The sequence below is a fragment of the Barbatula barbatula genome (genome assembly GCF_947034865.1).
Source record: "Barbatula barbatula genome assembly, chromosome: 16".
Lineage (NCBI taxonomy): Eukaryota > Metazoa > Chordata > Actinopteri > Cypriniformes > Nemacheilidae > Barbatula > Barbatula barbatula.
This window is the reverse complement of record NC_136779.1, coordinates 9168617-9186783: the sequence shown is the minus strand read 5'-3', so window position 1 is coordinate 9186783 and position 18167 is coordinate 9168617. Positions and strand designations below refer to the sequence as shown.

The 18167-nt window shown below is 39.2% G+C and overlaps 1 protein-coding gene across 3 annotated transcripts; it reads right to left on the bottom strand.

Annotated features, from left to right (window-relative positions):
- Positions 1-1041: 1041 nt before the first annotated feature.
- socs5a (suppressor of cytokine signaling 5a) lies at positions 1042-17617 on the bottom strand. Of its 3 annotated transcripts, none has more exons than XM_079477261.1 (2): positions 15332-17617; positions 1042-6689 (listed from the first exon to the last, which is right to left on the bottom strand). In XM_079477261.1, the coding sequence occupies exon 2, from the start codon at positions 6668-6670 to the stop codon at positions 5090-5092; it is 1581 nt and encodes a 526-aa protein (XP_079333387.1). In that variant the 5' UTR covers positions 6671-6689; positions 15332-17617; the 3' UTR covers positions 1042-5089. The 3 variants fall into 3 exon arrangements, with proteins under 3 accessions (XP_079333387.1, XP_079333388.1, XP_079333389.1); XM_079477262.1 differs by having other exon boundaries at positions 15550-17617; XM_079477263.1 differs by having other exon boundaries at positions 16359-16553.
- Between the last annotated feature and the right edge of the window lie 550 nt (positions 17618-18167).

The following is an 18167-nucleotide window of genomic DNA, read 5'->3' as shown; positions in this document are numbered from 1 at the left end:
TACTAGCTACGGACTATAGCTACTAGTATAAGTTACCTCTCTTTTAGAAATGGGCTTGAGTCTTCTGAAGAGTCCCGAACAGGAGAATGTAAATACTTTGACGCAATTGTGTGCAAAATGCTATAAGCTTAACATAGGCTAGACTGATCATTGTTAAACAATGCGGTCACAGGGACATTTTTGGTCACAATTAATTTGTGTATCCTGGTCTTCTCAGCTTTAAATTACTGAGTAACTAGTACATTCCTGAAAATATCCTATTATAGGTGACCCTGGTTCACAAAACCATTTTTAAGAAAATGTTAGTTAGTAAGTCAAAAATACATTGTATGGGTCAAAATTATAATTTTTTCTTTTATGCCAAGGATCATTAGGATATTAAGTAAAGATCATGTACCATAAAGAAACGTTATACATTTCCTACCTTAAATATACCAAAACTATTTTTGTGAGTGGAGGGCCGGCTACAGTGCCACTGAAAGGCATTTTTCTCAATATTTTTTTGCACTCTCAGATTCCTGAGTTTCACACAATTGTATCTTCGCAAAATATTGTCCTATCCTAACAACCCATATGTCAAAAGAAATCTTAATTAGTCAGCTTCCAGATAATTGTAAAACATTGACCCATCACATGGGTTTTGTTGTCCAGGGAAAATTGTTAAATATGCACTTCCTGTTTCAGATTTGATTATGTGAGAATAAAATACGACAGCAGAACATTTAAAATGGAATCAATGTTAAACAAACATCTTCAAACCCTGTGTGAAATAAAAAAAGATCAACTAAAAAAACTAAACTGGTAGTGCAAATCTGGACTAATTGTTTACGTATTGCAAAATGGTAGCGCATAACATCTCATGGAGCACAATTGAAAGTATGACTTTTTAAAACAAACCTCTGTCATCATTTACTCACCCTCTCATCATATCAAACTTGTATGACTTTCTTTCTTCTGCAGAACACAAAATACACTTTGACTAATGTTTGTAACAGAACATTCTGTAAATCAGAATCTGAACATAGACAAGAAGATACACATACAACACTTTTATTTTTGAATATTAAGACAATGAAGCATTAGCCAAGAGCACCAAGAGTGACAGCTACTGGTGAAAGAGGGGCATGCAGAGCCACGACCCTCTGTCCCCCAAAAACAGCAAACTGCAACCCACAGTCAAACAAAATAATACAACAGAACAACTCAGTAACAGCCTGGGGTAGGGACCAATAACTGTACATAATAGAGAATGAAGAAAGGATAGGATAACAGAGAGGGCAAGAGAGGTGCCAATAATTACATTGGACAGTACAAACCTTGGACAGTGTAAAAAATAAAACAAAATGTAAAAAATGAAATACATATAAGATGGCCAGAGACAGTGATATCCACGTCACTCCAGAGAACCCATGGTGCAAGATGCAGAAAGTGTTTTGAGAGCTTTGTCCCAAGGGTCCAATCAGAAAAACAGAGGCAGGTCATGGGTGGCGCAAGAATCATCTTTAGTCAAATCATTGTCAAGTAGGATGACCATGACACCCAGTCCTAGCCCACACCTTCAGCCCCTTAATCTAAAACAAATGTGCATAATATAGAGCCTTAAAGTGACTGAATCTTGATGCTTTATGTAAGAGACTTATTTTCTCAATCTGTAATCAAACTTAGAAAGCCAATTGACTTTTGTTTTCATCACCACATCCATATGATTTGTGTATAGAAACGCAACAAAAAACATTGAACAGAAAACATTGTTCTCGTTGAAAATGTGCACAAAAAGGGCTTTCAATATTCTCTTATATTTTTGACATGGTATTGTTCCATCCTAGGAGAATGCCTTGAATGAAATGAAATAAATTCCATCTACTCTATAAAGACTATTGACAGCCATACATAATTTGAGGCCACATACTGCCAATCTAAAGCTTTAGTATTTCTAGTACTTCTTTATAATCTGTAACATAGCTTCCATCCATGCACATTGTCTCTTACTGTGCACTTATTGGGGTCCATCTTACACCCAATGGTTTATACATTCGATACATTTAACTGTATTGTTCTGTAAAGAGCTAAAATAAATATGGTCTCATTAATTTAGATATCTAAATATTGGGTATTTAAAGTGTTGTGTACACTCATTTTTGTTTAATTTTCTACAACAACATTGCTTTACTAGATTGGGTTCCACTAGAGCTGGATTGTTTAAAGAGAGTTTAATGTAGTATTAAGAAAAGGCACTTTTAAAATCCAATGAAAAAAGAGTGTGAGCCAATTAGCACCTTTTAGGTCTTAAAGTAGACCCTTATTCTTTTGAAATGCTTGGTTTCTAAACATTTTTGACCAAAACGTTTTTGGAACGCAATAAAATGTTTATTCATTCTCTCCCTCTGTGACAATAAAAACTAGAACCTTTGGTCACATTATTTCATAGTTTCTCTCAAACACATTGACACATTGCACCAGATCCTATATATTATAATGTGAATGACACTCCCATGAGAATTGCAAAGGAGACCTCAGATATCTTTCACATATATGTTTTTCACAACTAAGCCCAAGAACATTATTGCATTTTTTTCTAATATGAAAAATATTAAATTTGTAAATCTGTATCATATATATATATATATATATAGAGAGAGAGAGAGAGAGGGTTGATATATATATATATATATATTAGACTATTATTTAAAACTAGGGAAACTAGAGAAGACGACTCAAAGATCTTCTCCATCCTCATCTGACCAAGTTCGAGGTACACATCAAGTTTAATGGATTAGTGCACTGAGGAGTGTCCGGGGCCAAGACAAGCATGACACACCTTACAGGACATCTGACCCCTTCAGATTTAAAAGCATCTGATGCCAGGAACTTGCTTCACTGTCACCTTCCCAGCCGAGCCTCTAAATTGCACTAATTTCAAGTGAATGTACCCAAGGAGACCCTGACATCCTCTCTGGTGGAAAAGAAAACAAAAGACTAGATGGGATAATGTGCAGGAAGACGATTTTAAATGCATCGGGATAAATTACTGCAGTCTGGGAGGAGCAAATGATGCTAAACTTTTCTGGTCAACAGAAATCTCAAACGGTTCAAGACAGGGAGGACGAGGACAGTGAAACCTACAGCACTGTGCTGTTTGTGTTGCGTGCCTGAGCTTAGCCTAACGTTAGCATTTGGCAGTTCTACATGATCATTTCATCAAATGAAAACAAGTCAACAATGTTTGAGATTAAACAGCCATAGGCTTAGTAGAACCATCAATGCATCATATACCATGCCCATAAAGAAGATGTTTGGTTTGGTGTTTGGTGCAGGTAGGCATTGGACTAAGATGATGTCTTTTCAACTGGAAACACATATGGTGTGCTAAGTGGATAAGCTAAAAGGTTTAGATGCATGAAGGCACATTGCTTAAAGCGACAGTTCACCCAAAAATGAAAATGATAATTTATTTACTCTCATGTGTTCAAGTCCTGTATGTGAATCTTTCTTCTGTGGAACACAAAAGATGATATTTTGAGAAATGTTTCAGTAATTTTGTGTCCATGCAATGGAAATCAACAAAATACAATGTTGTTTGGCCACCAGGTTTAATAGGGGTGTCTAAATAAGTAAGAATTTAAATTTTGGGGTGAGCTAACTCTTTAAGTCATTGGATTTCTGTTGATGTAGGTGTATGGTTGTTGGGACTGAACCAGCATTGGTAAAACAATATTCATAGGGTTTTTCCTCTTTCTTATTTGAATCAAAAACACATTTCTATATATTTTGAATTTATTTCAAGATTTTTGAAACGCTGGCTCTGACTTATTCTGTATTCTCGATCAAGAAGCTGGTTTGGCTATAGAGGCCTTTGATGTAATTATTAAGATTTTTCTAGGTAAATCCTGAACCTCCCTACCTCCTTCGTAAGCCACTTTGGGAAAAAGTGTGAAAAGAATAAGCGTATTGTACTTAAATTTACTCATTATCATTAAGGCCGTGACAACAAGCCCTCCTGATCCTGATTCTATGACACTGATGGGTCATCTCATAACATTCTCTGTTCTCAACATAACAATGTGGGTTAGACAAAGTGAGTGTTTTCCTACAAAAAGGGTGTTCATAACTAACAACAATGGTCCCAGTGTAGCAAGTTCATGTATTGCCCTTTGCTGCTCCCACTAACACAAGCACAGCTAAAGTTAAAGTGCTCTTCACCAGTGCCCAACTTTCAGGGCACTGACAGACCATTCACAACAATACAAAAACACGACTCTATAGAATTAGTCACCCCCCTGTGCAATTAGTGGTTGGAATTAACATTTAGAAAAACTTGTTGTAAGCAACAGAATGCATCCAGTGAGTAATTTTTTTTAATCCAAGTGCTCTGATGTCACGTGATGTTAGGCGCATCATCATCATCCTTGTCACTTCCTGGACGTGTAAAGGAAGCCGAATGAAAGAGAAACCTTTTCTCTACTGCACTCCCTTTTGATAGCCATCTGGACACAAAGATCCAATCTATCTTTCATTGGATCTCTTTTTTTATTTCCTGCTACAGACTGCCGCCGCCTTTAGCCATGGAATGAGCGCAGAATGTTACCATGGGAACTACTGACAGCACCATGAAATCTAAGGATGATGAAAGAAAGTGGAAAAATATTTGAAGATTACCCTTCCGTTTCCCCTCCCCCTCAAATTTAGCCAGCAATATTACAAGAGAATTAAGGGGACAGTATGTGGTGAGGTTACCACACAGCCAAGCAATGAAAGAGTGGCACGAAAGTATTCTGTAGAAGTGCCGCCCCATTTTAAACAAGCCTTTGAGAACTAAGGGAGAAGGTAAAACAAAACTAAGATCTCTGCTTCTTCAGTCTAGTCCAAAAGCTGTAGTGAAATGTGCACACTGGAGAGCCACTTTAACCTGTATATGTATTGTTTAGTTAGTTTAGAGTGATAAAAAAATTGAAAAGCTTAAACATAGTGTTCAATTTCAGGTCCCAACTTCCCCAAACATCGAAGCCCGTCCCCTCCCAAAAACCGTGTAATTCCTCCACCCCTGCAAAGTGCTGAATAGACTATTCCTGTTAGACTTGAGGTGTCCGCCTCACTTGGCCTTGATTGGCTCCCTCTCAAGCCAGCGTACACGCACCCTCTGCTTATAGTGATACTCCCTGAGGTAGTCCTGAAGGGCAGGGGGCAGTGACAGAGCCCCAATGCCGTCATAGGTGATCCTGTGGCAAATGGCGGCTCGTGCCAAGCTTTGAAGCGCGAAAGGGAAGGTCCGATTCAAAGGCACTGTGAGCAGTGGCTCAAAGAACATGCAAGCGCTAGGGTCCTTGTAGTGCTCCAATAGTGCTGTGACGGTGGCGGCGTGAAATACGCAAGGGTCGTGTGCATCGAAGCTGAAGTTGTGGTTCCATTGTTCGATGCGTGCATGTAGAGACCGGCCATAGCGGCGGAAGCTAACGGAGAAAAGGTAGTCATCTTGTGCAGAGTCACGAAGCAGAAAGGTGCCCTCAGGCCGACCGTCCAGTAGCGCTTCGGCCTCATATCGGTCCATCACACCCCAGTAGCAGGGCAGTGCCGTGATCTGCTGCTGATCTGGAACCAGGCAATGGATGAAGTCGATCTGGGTGTGTACTTTCCAAGGACCCGGCTGCTTGCCGCCCAGATGGCTTTCCGCCGAAGAGTGACGCTGCTTTGGCCTGCGAGCTTGCAAACAAAGTGTAGTGGTGTCATCGTCCTCAGAGTCACAGTTAACTGCAGTTGCCCCTCCACATAAGGACTCACCCATTCCAGGTGGCAGCTTGGGTCCCAGCTTATAAAGAGAAGCTAAGGGGGCTGGGATGGCATCCACAGTGTGGATCTGGGCATCAGGAGGTGGGTCCACACCCTCCTCAATGCTGAGACGCCTTCTTTCTCGCAAGCGTTCCTCCTCATCCTCTGGCGATGCGCAGGTAGCACCGCAGGCGTCAGATGATGGATCCACCTGCATCACGGTGACCGGTGTTGTGTGCTGTTTTATAAGATGCCATTTTCGAGCCAGGTCTGATCCCGGTGCGAAGGGGCACGTCTCCAGCATCAGCTCTGTAATTTGGATTTTTCGTTTGGGTTGTGGAAGGTGGTTGCTTCGAGAGAATGAGCGAAACGGGAGGCACAGACCCAAAGTATCATGGATCTGTTGACGCAGTGAACGTATTGTCCCTGGTTCGATGTCCTCCCAGCTACTACCAGTCAAGTTCCTACGGCGAGAGCGGCCTGATCGCCGTTCCATGGTCTCCAGAGAACTCTGAGCCTTTGTGGAGCACGAGTGTCTCTTCTTTCCACTCCAAGGTGCATGACGTGAATACGAATCCCTGCGAGCTCCCAGCGGAGCACAAGTATCTTCAGTGTCCTGCTCAACTGTGATCTCTAATATATGGGGAACATCTGCTACACAGTTATGGCCCCGTCGTGACACACCTCCACTGGTCCTCCATGCCACTAGTGGGAGTGCTGCCACACTGCTAGAGGGACTAGCTGCCTCCAACATGTTTTCTTCCTGAGACCTGTCCACACTCTGGCATACCGTGTCTGTCTGGGATTCAAGCTGTTGTGCTGTTTCAACATGGGATACACCTTCTGGGTGAAGCAGAGATTGACATCCCCTCTTCAGGTTGCTCCACACCTTGCCAACTTTCTCCATTAGGTGGGGGCAACTGGACCTGGAAAACAAAGGACATCCTCTTTTAAAGTGTGATTTAAAGTCATTAAAAATGCTTTTATATAAGAGTCAGAAATGCAAGTGACCTGAAAAATTGGCTGATATACATTTACATTTATGCATTTGGCAGACGATTTTATCGGAAGCGAAATACATTGCATTCAATTATACATTTGTTTCTGAATATGTGCAATACCCGGAGATCTAACCCATGACCTTGGCGTTGCAAGCGCCATGCGTTTATAAACATGGACCTAATAGAGAACCTTCATTATGTTTTATATCAACATGAAGTGAAAGATCATGAGAAGCTCACACAATGAAGGTTCATCTAATAAAGGTGCTTGATGAATTTGCAAGCAACAATTCTTGGCCCGCCCCTTGTGATCACATTGCCCAAATCGGATTTTAATACCAGGTGTAAACAGGGCTTTAGCGATTAAAGTGTTGCCAGGCAGACTCCCTGAGACTCAAGGCTAGGGCTAAAAATGAACTTGTGGAACAGCTCCCAGTCAACCTGTTACAATGCCGGTCTGGCCAGTCATAGAGGAGCACTAAACAGCTTTACTATTAGCAAATGCAAACTTTTCTAAAGACTTTGCAGCCATTTCATTTTAGTTTTGTGAACTTTTGATTTGGTTTAAACAGGAACAACTTTCAATAAATTCAAGATTTTGCACTTCCAGGACTTGAGCATGAGTTTGTGTTTGGTTTGGCTTAATTCAGCCATTAGTTATTACTCAAAATGTCACATATTCATTTCATTTTTAACACCTCCGTGTTCCCTTGGCTGTGAACTGTCAGAACAGTCCAAACGCGAATCAGCAGAATACGGAGTTACCCCTTGCATGGGCTCAAGAACTGCTTGTGCCCGGACTAACTAGCTGCTTTATCGAGCACATTTTCTCTGCCTAACCCATATTTACCAGGGATGAACTTTCTACAAAATATCATGTCAAGCAAGTAGTTAAGCTCAAACATAATCCTTCAACAGAAAACCACAGTGAAGTGTCTTAGTTCTGGCTGTTATTTAAACAGTCACTGGACCAATTTGCACACAATCAAAAACAAAGACTTTTATTTATGGCGAATTTCCTCTCTTTCAGGCTACTGTTGTGACATATTTCACTTTAAATAATTTAATGACAGTTGATCAAGTCTCCTGGTAGAAGGAACAACAGAATTTAGGTCAAGTGCTGGGATAAGCTACAGTGCATTATTCACCTTCTCTGAGATGTTACAGAGGAAAAGGATAAGTGTCACATTGTTAGAGGTTGCTGGGTGTCGTGTGAACCATCTAAACATTTGAGATGGACTAGTTAATGCCTTGTGAGGCCGATATCAATCACAGACAGGAAACAGAAAGAAGCTAGTCATTTTAGCCTGGTTGCTTTAATGCAGGGGTTCCCATAGGGGGGTTGGCAAGATGATTCCGAAAAATATTTCTTTATTATTAGAAACAGCGTATTTTATCAATAAGTGAAACAAAATATTAGTATATTAGTGAAGTCAAAAATAAAACCATGCAAACAAAAAGACACCAGCCTTTCGAATTGACTTCCCCTCGATCATTACCCCTTTTTTGATTACGTCACATCAGCATTCGCATTAGGTTAGGTGCAGCAAGTCAATTTACAATATTCAACATCCCAAAATGTGAACTAATTATTTATCAGGATTTAAGTTTAGGATATTTTAAACGTTTGTATACTTTAACCACCTCAGAGGACAGTGGAGGTCTCAAGTCACTGGCACTTATTTTGGGGTGTCTTGGGCTGAAACGTTTGGAAACCCCTGCTTTAAGGGATAGTTCACCCCAAGTAAAAGTCTTTAATTTTGTCATTCCAAACCTGCGACTTTCTTTTGCAGAACAAAAAAAATATATATTTTGAAGAATGTTGGTAGCCCGTTGAGCCCATTGTATGGACATTTCTCAAAATATATATTTAAATTCACAGGAGAGTAATTTACAAGTTTTGCATGAAATGTGGTTGAATAAATGATGACAGACTGTATTTTTAGGTGAACTATCCCTTTAATATCAGCTTTACTTGCTTCTATCAGATTAGTCAAAAACTGTGTGGTCTCCAAAGATAAGGGTTAGTTTTGTAAACGTGACATCAAATGGATGTCAAGTGCTGTTTATGTTTCCTTTCCATACAACTGGATGAGAAACAAACTGCATTAAAAAAGGAAGTCTAGATAATTACACAAATAAGATCTCACCCCTTTTTCTTTCTCAGAATATATGAACCAAAATGTCACCATGTTCAGTGTCAAGAAACTGTCTTACTTGTGTGATCTTTATTCTGTAGCCATCAGATGACCTGCATGTAACAACAAATTAGCCTCAGTAACAACCTATGATGCACAATGTTTTAAAAGAACACTGGTGTAGCAAAGGTTTTCAAAACTGCACAGCTTGTGGGTTGCCAGAATAAGTTGTTAAAAAAGTACACAGACACATTGAGTGAGTATTATAAAACATGTCCTTAAATTAATCAACTTTAAAGGTCCAATGTATGGAATTAAGTGGCATCTAGTGGTGAGGTTGCAAATTGCAACCAACCACTCATTTCACTCCACTCCACCCCTCCCTTTCGATGCACTTTGTCGGCTGACACAGGGCAAAGATCTCATCAAGTTTTGCTTCTTTGCTAAAGGAGATGGCTCATTCTAAGGTCATAACACTTTATTATGTAAGGTCTTTATACATCTCTGCAGACAAAGTTATTTATACAATATTGAATCCCAGTCAACAGATCCTCCAAATTACACTCAGCAACTTTAAAGCACCGCTAAATAAAACAAAAATTTAAGCTCTAAATTAATCGAATCCTACCATCTTCCCTATTGCTAGTATGGCAACATAGTGCAAAAAAAGTTCACTTTCAGCTGACTTTTGTCAGCAGTCTCTACACCCTTTTCCATTCATTGTACTCTCTACCACTCTGCCCATTTTAAAAGTCAGTCTGAAAACAAGAATAGCCATAAATCAAAGCTCAGATCAGGCAATAAGGTTATGGCTACAATGTGCATAGATGCCAACAAGTCTGACATTTCCCTCAAACTCAGGGACCTTACTTCGCTTCAAACTAAACTTGCACTGCACAAAAACTTTTGTAAAATGTGTTGTAGTGCAGTCAGGAGTGCACATGAAAAGGGGTCACTGGGTTCATAAGGATGCATTCTGTGTGCATATTAACTCGAGCGTCGCTTGTTTTTTCACTAATTATTCACTTATTTCACTTTTATTCACATTTTCTCAATCTAAAGTTGCATACATATTGAAACAAGATTGATCACGCAACATGTTTTGCGCAATGTTAGCACTACTGAATTGAGAAGAACACTGGTAAATTGACATCATGTAATCTTTGGCAAGCCAGATTGGGAGGCAAACTGTAGTGAATGAATAGACATTAACTTTGCAGTGCTCTGTCTGCAAAAGGAGTATACTGGGGTATAGGGCTGAACGATACAATAGAATTTTCATCCTCATCGCGATATGAACACATCGCAACAGACAGCCTGACACGATGAATAAAGGAAAACAGTTTATTATATGCCCTAAGCGCATGTAATAAACGTTTGACCTATCACGTTTAGCCCTGAAGACATGGTTGGCGCGTTCATGCTATTTGGCTAATCAGGTGAAGCCCCAGGAAGTGGTAGCTACGCTCAGATTGATTTGTGAGGTGTCTGTCAATTTAGTTGACCGTGTGCCGTTATACGATGGCGGAGGAAGGAGAGAAGAGTGAGGTAAATGTGGTGGCTGACGAAGACCTTGTGGTGAAAAACAACAGCACTTCAGCTATAAGGAATTATTTTGGATTTAGGAGAGATGACGCGTTACAAACACAGGTACTGTGTAAAACATGCCGAACAGTGGTGGCAACTTCAAGAGGAAACACGCATCATTTATGTGTAATTTGTTCAATAAACGCATGTCAAAAATTATCTATTTGATTTCTTTATTCAGTGGGAATAGGCTATTCAATGTTTAGGTTCGCAAGTCATATCCTCATCACAATGTTATCGCAGCTTTTCCTCATATCGTGCAGCTCTACTGGGGTATACTTTGCATGATGAACGCCCCATTGCACAGCTGAACACAAGACATCACGGCACGCAGAAAACAAAGTATAGCTCAGTCTTAAAAACCCGTTGTCAGAACTAGAGAACATCCTTCCACCTAGTTCGATGTTCTGACCTGAGGGGTTTTATGTGAAAGAATGATAAGTGTGTGTTGCAAGGCATGTGCTCTCTACACTATGGCCAACTTGGCAACGACGCTATGCAACCGTAAACTAGGCAATAACCTATAATGCATACATGCTGTAATGTATCCGGCTGTACTTCTTTAATGTTTCCATCCATAATGCTTTCTTTCACATGGGACACAGACGAGGCCGGATTGGCTATGGCCTCCCTTGTGTGGTTAAGAGACAATACCGCACCCCAAAAGGAAACAAACAACACTATTTTTAAATATTTGGCTCAAAATAGGGCTGAGACAGCTTCAGCGCCCCTTTCTCAACTAAACGGAATTCATACCTATCATGCCAAAGCTCACCTTGATGCATTTCAGATTCTGCTATGCACTACAGCCTATGTATTTTATTTTTACATTAAATAGAACACTTCACTAAACCAAAACTATATATACACATACACACGCAGTATATATAATAAAAGCTTTAATTCATAATATACAAGGACTGCGTTTTTCTAATTCTATCTTCAATATAGGGTTACGAATAAAAATACAGTAATACAGGTTTCCTACAGTGATATCCACATTACATTACAGTTGTGTACTCTTAGTGAAAGTGAAAATACACCAAAGATAAAAATTGTCAAAAAAAGATATTTTGAATAATTAACAGGCGAATGAATTTGCATTGGTTTTGTGTCATTGGGGGCCAGTGCTCTTCTGAAACCAACTTTCTTCTTTTGTTTTACGCGGAAGAAAGAAAGTCATTAAGGTTTGGAATTGAGTAAATGAGATCAGAATTAAAAATTTTGGGAGAACTATCACCAGATTAAAAACAACTGACAGTTAAGTATATTGGCTTGAATAATAATTAAAATGGAAAATAAAATGATTAAATTCAAGACAATTCAATAGACTTTTTTGACTGGAGTTGAGACCCAGTGACTACTTTAAAAGTACTTTTCACAATTACAATTATGGTCTTATATCCTAGATATTGTTGCAGCAACATTATGACACAAACGTTTATCATATTGCATGTTTTTTTAGCTAAACAATGCAGCCGCAGAGTAAAAACATCTAAGTTCTAAGGTGAATACCAATTGCAGCAGACAGCAAAAGTTCAGGAGAGATGTCCAGATGATAAATGAGAGGTTCAGCAGAGTTCATTCTGGACAGCAACAGTATTAGAAACAGTCTCAGCTGAAAGTAATATGAAGAACACTCACAAGACCAGACCTTCTGAACTACTACCAACAATCTAGGACATTGGTTAAAATAATTAACTCGTTATTTTATTTAACAGCTATTCATAGCTTTACATAAACATTTTAATGGGAGAAATTACAAAATCCACTCTTCAAAGGTCTAGAGTGGGATTTATAGCGGCCACTAGCGCCGAATTTGACAATTGCAACCAAACACTCAGTCCTCCGCTCACCTCTCTCTATCTTTGTCAATAGATCCTCCCAACAGCCCCACATTGTTCCTCTAAGATTACTTTTCAGGCAAATACTTTGTAAATGCACGATCAAATAATTGTCTGCAATAATTAATGCGTTAACGTGTTTATAATTTATAGTATTATTTTATTTCGAAAGTCCGTTGCTCACTGGCTCTGAAACGTACAGACAAACAATGGGTAACATAAGGGGTGGGATTTTGATCGGTACTGGCTTGATGGAACAAACTACTCCATTTTGTCTCCAAAAAAGCAACGATGACAAATTGTGTTGCGTGTGTTGTATGCAGTGTGAGGTTAATGCACAAAACATGTTTAAACATGCGCACATAGAGAGTCAGAGCGCAAACTACTAAACTCCATTCTCTTGCACGTCGTCTTATTCTGAAACAGACAAAAACACGTAAAAATTCCCATATTAGCAAGGGCCAATGTAAGTGTAGTCCATTTTATGAACTTTAACAATTGGGAAACAAAACGAACTTTTCTGCAAGCACTTGGAACGCGGTTCATCTTAAATCTGACGACGCATTTATAATATAGTTCGTAAATAATTATAATGCCTAAAACCGACTGACATAGTTCAGCTAATGTATGTTTTCTCGATGGATACACATTTAAGAAATTTGAACCGTTACACCCCAAATAAGCAATAAAATCAATGATAATTATACCTGTTTTTCTATATCAAACTAGACAGAACGTTAATACCCTGGCAGTGGCAGATAGCTTTGGTTTTACATTAATGTTTAAGTTGAGATTTAAGTTAAAATTGTAAATGCTACTATGTAAAGGAAATACTGTTGTTAAAAAGCACATTATTTGTTTAAAGTGTTTGCAAACCAAATCATATTGCACTTTTGTTCATATAGCAGTCCTTTTAAAATGAAAATGCACAACACTATAAACTTCATTATTGACGCTTAATGCGATTTATCACAGAAAAGTCATGCAATTAAGAATTGTTATCGCCCCCCAGCACTAAAATAAATGAATGAAATGCATAGTAATTTGTAAATAGATTGATTAGTTTCCTATTTAAACCTCTCATCCTTATTGTTAGTTAACCACTCCACACCTCAAGTTTCTACTTTAAACAATCACTGCATTTTTTCTTCAGTTCCCCTTGTTCTACTGTTGCCTACATGCAACACACGACCATCTGCAGACTTACCCTGGCATCAGATCACTAAACACAAGCCCGTTAAATACTATGCTATTCTCTGCTCAGCTTGGGTTTCTGCTACCGAGAACGCTAACAAGCGTTGCCCAGAGCTTCTGCTTCCTGGTAGCGTGAGCCCTGCCCCCTCTGTAAACCCCCCTCATCCTTAGGTCTCACCCCTCTTCACCTGATACTGCAGCCAAATTCTACACCAGACATCTCTAGCACCCAAGAGCCCGGGGGAGGAAGCAGTCCGATTTGCTCTTATTCCGGACACTTGAATTTGACAATGTAAGAAATAGCATAAAACAATCATGAATATTTTGGTAACACATGAGTAAATACACCAAGGGGAGTAAAACATCTATAGTTAACAAAGTCACACTATACTTCTCTGGACAATAGATAGCCTCTAAAAAGCAAAAAGTACTACCATACAAGCTTTTCAGAACCTCAAAATTTGGAGCAGAACAAATCTTTGTATATCTCTTTTATCAGCAATGTGATATTTGGGTGACGAAGTCAAGTCCACAGACTGAGTCACCTCAATATGTAAACTGGTCAAATAAAGGTTAACCCAAGGTGACTGACGGATGCACTAAGTGTAGTGAAGCAGCTTTCTAGGAAATGTCTGTTGCCATGTCTAAGCCCTGCTCAAGACTACTAAAATGGGCAGGCCTTAATCTCTGCACATGGAAAAAAAGCCAACAGGAGTTTATGAAGTCTCTCAGTCTCAACCTCTTCTAACTGTCTTGCGTGTCAGTAGAATGGCACTGATACCTTGAATAAGAAGATAATATTTTAAAAGCAAATGGGCTTTCAAAATGACCATCAGTACATTATCTGTAGCAGTGTGGACGAAAGAAAGCCGAGCAGAAGTAGACAATGCTCATAGACCATTTTCATGCATATATCACACTGCAATTTGGGGAAAATAAACCTTTGAATACTACACACCTTTGTATGATTTATGGTCCAGCTGTGGTTACACCACTGGATACCCAACTAAAATATTAACCGCCTTAATAGCACACAGAGATTTCTTATACAAATATCGGTTTCTATTTTTAACACGATAACCTTCGAATCAATGCACATATGTGCTGATAGATAGAATGACGTGCTATGGCAACATCTCAAAACATATATTCTCTGCTCTAACTTCAGTTAGAAAACATTATCTATTCTAGTTTATTGATATCCAATCGTGTTAATAATTGACTTACTGAACTTTGCAGGACCAGCTCCAATGTAAAATATATTTAAGACATGCCTCCTTTACAGTTACCTATCCCAAACCTCTGCTATTTTATATGATGCCACCAAATAAAAAAATCAATCTCGACCAAGAATGAACAACAAATTACTTTAGCCATGTCCTTATAATCGTACTCGTAATTAAAAAAACTCTAATACCTACATGCTTAAAAACGTTTATGATAATAAGTCTAGGCATTTGCAATAATAATGTGCGATTTAAAACGATACAGAAGCCAATTCAGAAACAGCGGTTGCCTTCATTTTCAATCGAATGAAACGATGCAGACCTCACCACAATTCACATTTTCCTTTTAAGAAATACAATAACAACTCCACAACTAATATGTGATTCATGATTCAAAACCTGCTGAATTTATTACACGTGACTGGAGGTGTCTGTGCATTTCTCCAGCTTGGTTTAGTTAAACCGGCTCGAACATTGGAAGGGGCCCGACTAGGAAAAACTCTAAAAAGCCTTACAAACACACGCGATAGCACGAAATAGTCGATGCGCATTGACAACAAACGGAGAGATAAACTCACCGATCCTTCTGTCGTGCTCTTTTAGTGTTTTTTCAGGTGTCTTCTTTTGTTTGCGAAAAAAATGAGATCAAGAACAGTCGGGTACATTTTCCCGAGGCTAGATACAGCAGCGGATAAAACACACGAAAGGGACTCGACTGCAGTCATAACGCTGAAGTCATCGAGGAGATCATCGACGCGTCGAAAAAAACATTAGACATTTTACAATTTGTACATACAAGGCCTACAATCTCTTCATCCCGTTGGCATTTTCTTTCCCTGACGGCCGGTATGGTCGCCAAGTGCAGCGCTGAAGAGAATCGGGAGAGGTGGTGGCAAAGCTGCTCTTGACTGACATCGAGAGACTCCAATTATGCGGAGCCCTGTTCCGCCGGAAACGGATGGGGAGAGACGTTGAAAGGACTCGTCACTGCCGCCTTGGATTTCCATTCCAGCCACAGGGAGAGATGATGAATGCGAGAATAGCCTCGGGATTCAGCTGGGAGTTTCGAGGGGCGACGTTTTGTCCCGCAACAAAAATATTTAAGGCCATTCAAGGAGGACATGTGATGACAACGTAAAATTAAACGTATCGTAATGGACGTGACTTATATAATGTATTTTTGACTCTTGAAAGAAGTGTTATATAGGACTGTTATGTAATAGGACAATAACAGCCATGGGACACACACCAAAGCTATTTTGCTGCTTTGGGCTGTCTCTCGATTGAAAGAAAGAATAATCTAAAAGCATATTTTCTTGGAAAACCTCGTGCTGTTTAATTTCTTATTAGGTATCTTTAATTTATTTAAAATCTCGATTTTATTATACCGTTATTAACTAACGCGCCAGTATTGCTTTTAATGGGCTGTTTGAAACTTGAAACGTACCGCTGTGGTGCGTTTTGCAGAACTTTTTTGTTGTATTATGACAACACGCTCGTGTTCTGAAAGCTGTTTTTTGTGTCGTCTATCTCACAAACTTGTATTACAGCTATTATGGGCTACGTTACAAAATATGTAGTTGAGACGTTTAAAGTTTTGCTCACCTTCCCTGGCTGTTCAACAAAATGTACCACCATGTTGAAAATACAAAACTGTAAAGTCTTGGAATAACACATCATGTGAGTGAGTCTCCCGTCATCCCGTGCCCCCTCCATGCAAACTAGACATGTGACGTGTTTGACAAAGACCGCCTGTTTTATGAAATCCCCTTGATGGTCTTTACAAAAAATGGACTCTAAACTCAAACTGCTTTCGTGTTCTCTAATGGTGTATTAGAATAGAAACTCAAACTTAGCAGTATAAGAAAGATCTACGTCATCTTGATACACGGCAGTACCCAGGCAAATTTCTTTGGGGACTGAGTCTTAGGACAAAGTTCATTATGACAAGAGTTGCGGACTTCAAATTGTTTTACGGTTCTTTTTGAGATAATTAAACGTAATATGCTGCCCTCTACTGATTCAAATGATTACTACATCCAGTGCCTTTTGAGTTGTGGTCCTTCAACGATATAAATGAGAACACCACTGACTTAAATGAATGAATCCGTCTTACTGTTATTATCTGTTCTCTTGGTACATTTTGGGATTAATGATGCGTTCATTTATTTCACTTCATTGTATTAGGTGGTGTAAATTATTACACTCTGAGTTGTATATACCTTTTGTAACTTCACTTTCAGTAACTACCAGTCTATTGTGAAAGTATGACTTTTACAACTTTTAAAAAGCTAGATATGTTGCAACAAGATTTTGTAAGGAAATTCAGATAAATATCGCTTCACGGTCATGATTTGGTATGCTTTAGAATGAACTTTTAAGGAATCACAAGATCTTTGCCTGAAATAGTTCAGGGAATGGGAGGATTGGATCTAGAATGGATGACCAGCATTAAAGTTGTAAAATACAGTTGAAACATTGAAAGCAATATTTTACAGCAGGAATTTATACTGATTTGCACATGTGTTGTGTTCTCACGTAACGTCTTTTGTGAGGGATCAGTTCCCTCTTATTGTAAGGAACATACATTGCTTACATCTTGGCTTCAAGCTATGTTTAACCTCATAGTATATTTCCGGGGGGCTGCTAGAATTTGATAGTCTTGTTTAATTAACACTGCATATAGGAATTTATTGTGTGTCTGATATTTGACCTGTGTTTTGACTTCCATAACCTTTTATGTTTTACTTATAGTCAATGTTTTCTTGTACAGCTGCTTTGTAACAATGAAAATTGTAAAAAGCGCTATATAAATAAAGCTGACTTGACTTGACATGCCACATGCGCTGTTGAGAAAACCTTAGTGAATCTAAATAAGGTGTCACTCTTTTGGCAGACTATTGGAGTTATTAGTTACACGTTGTAACAACCGCTAAAATGCTAAAGTTTTACTTATTTAATGCCATGATCCTGTCGAGTTTTTGAGTCTTGTAGACAGGGTCGTGACAGTATCATGTCACTTGGCAGTTTGTTTTGACATTCCCCCTGTCTTTGCCTTGGCCCTGTTTTCCGGTAATGTTCCCTTTAGTGTTTGATACCAGTCACCCTCCCTGTGTCATCATCCCTCGTTAGTGTTCCCCTTTATAAGCCCCCTGAATTTCTTGTCTCGTGTCGGTTGTATTGTCATCGTGACCGTTTGTTCGCCCTACCCGCCACGCCACTTGGATTACCCTGTTAACAGTGTTCTTTCGTTTTGTGGATCTATGATTTGGATTACACTTAGTTGGACCTTCTTTGTTTTGTCCCCCTTGCTGGAAGTTTTTGGTTCTTCTTGTTTTGCTTTCTCCGCTTTTTCCCCATCGTGGGTTTTTGTGTTTGTTTCTTAGAGTTTCAGTTAACCCCTTGCTGTCTGAG

What these genes read in the sequence shown, in the direction of transcription:
- socs5a (XM_079477261.1), bottom strand. Translation starts at nt 6,670, where the DNA reads ATGGAGAAAGTTGGCAAGGTGTGGAGCAACCTGAAGAGGGGATGTCAA.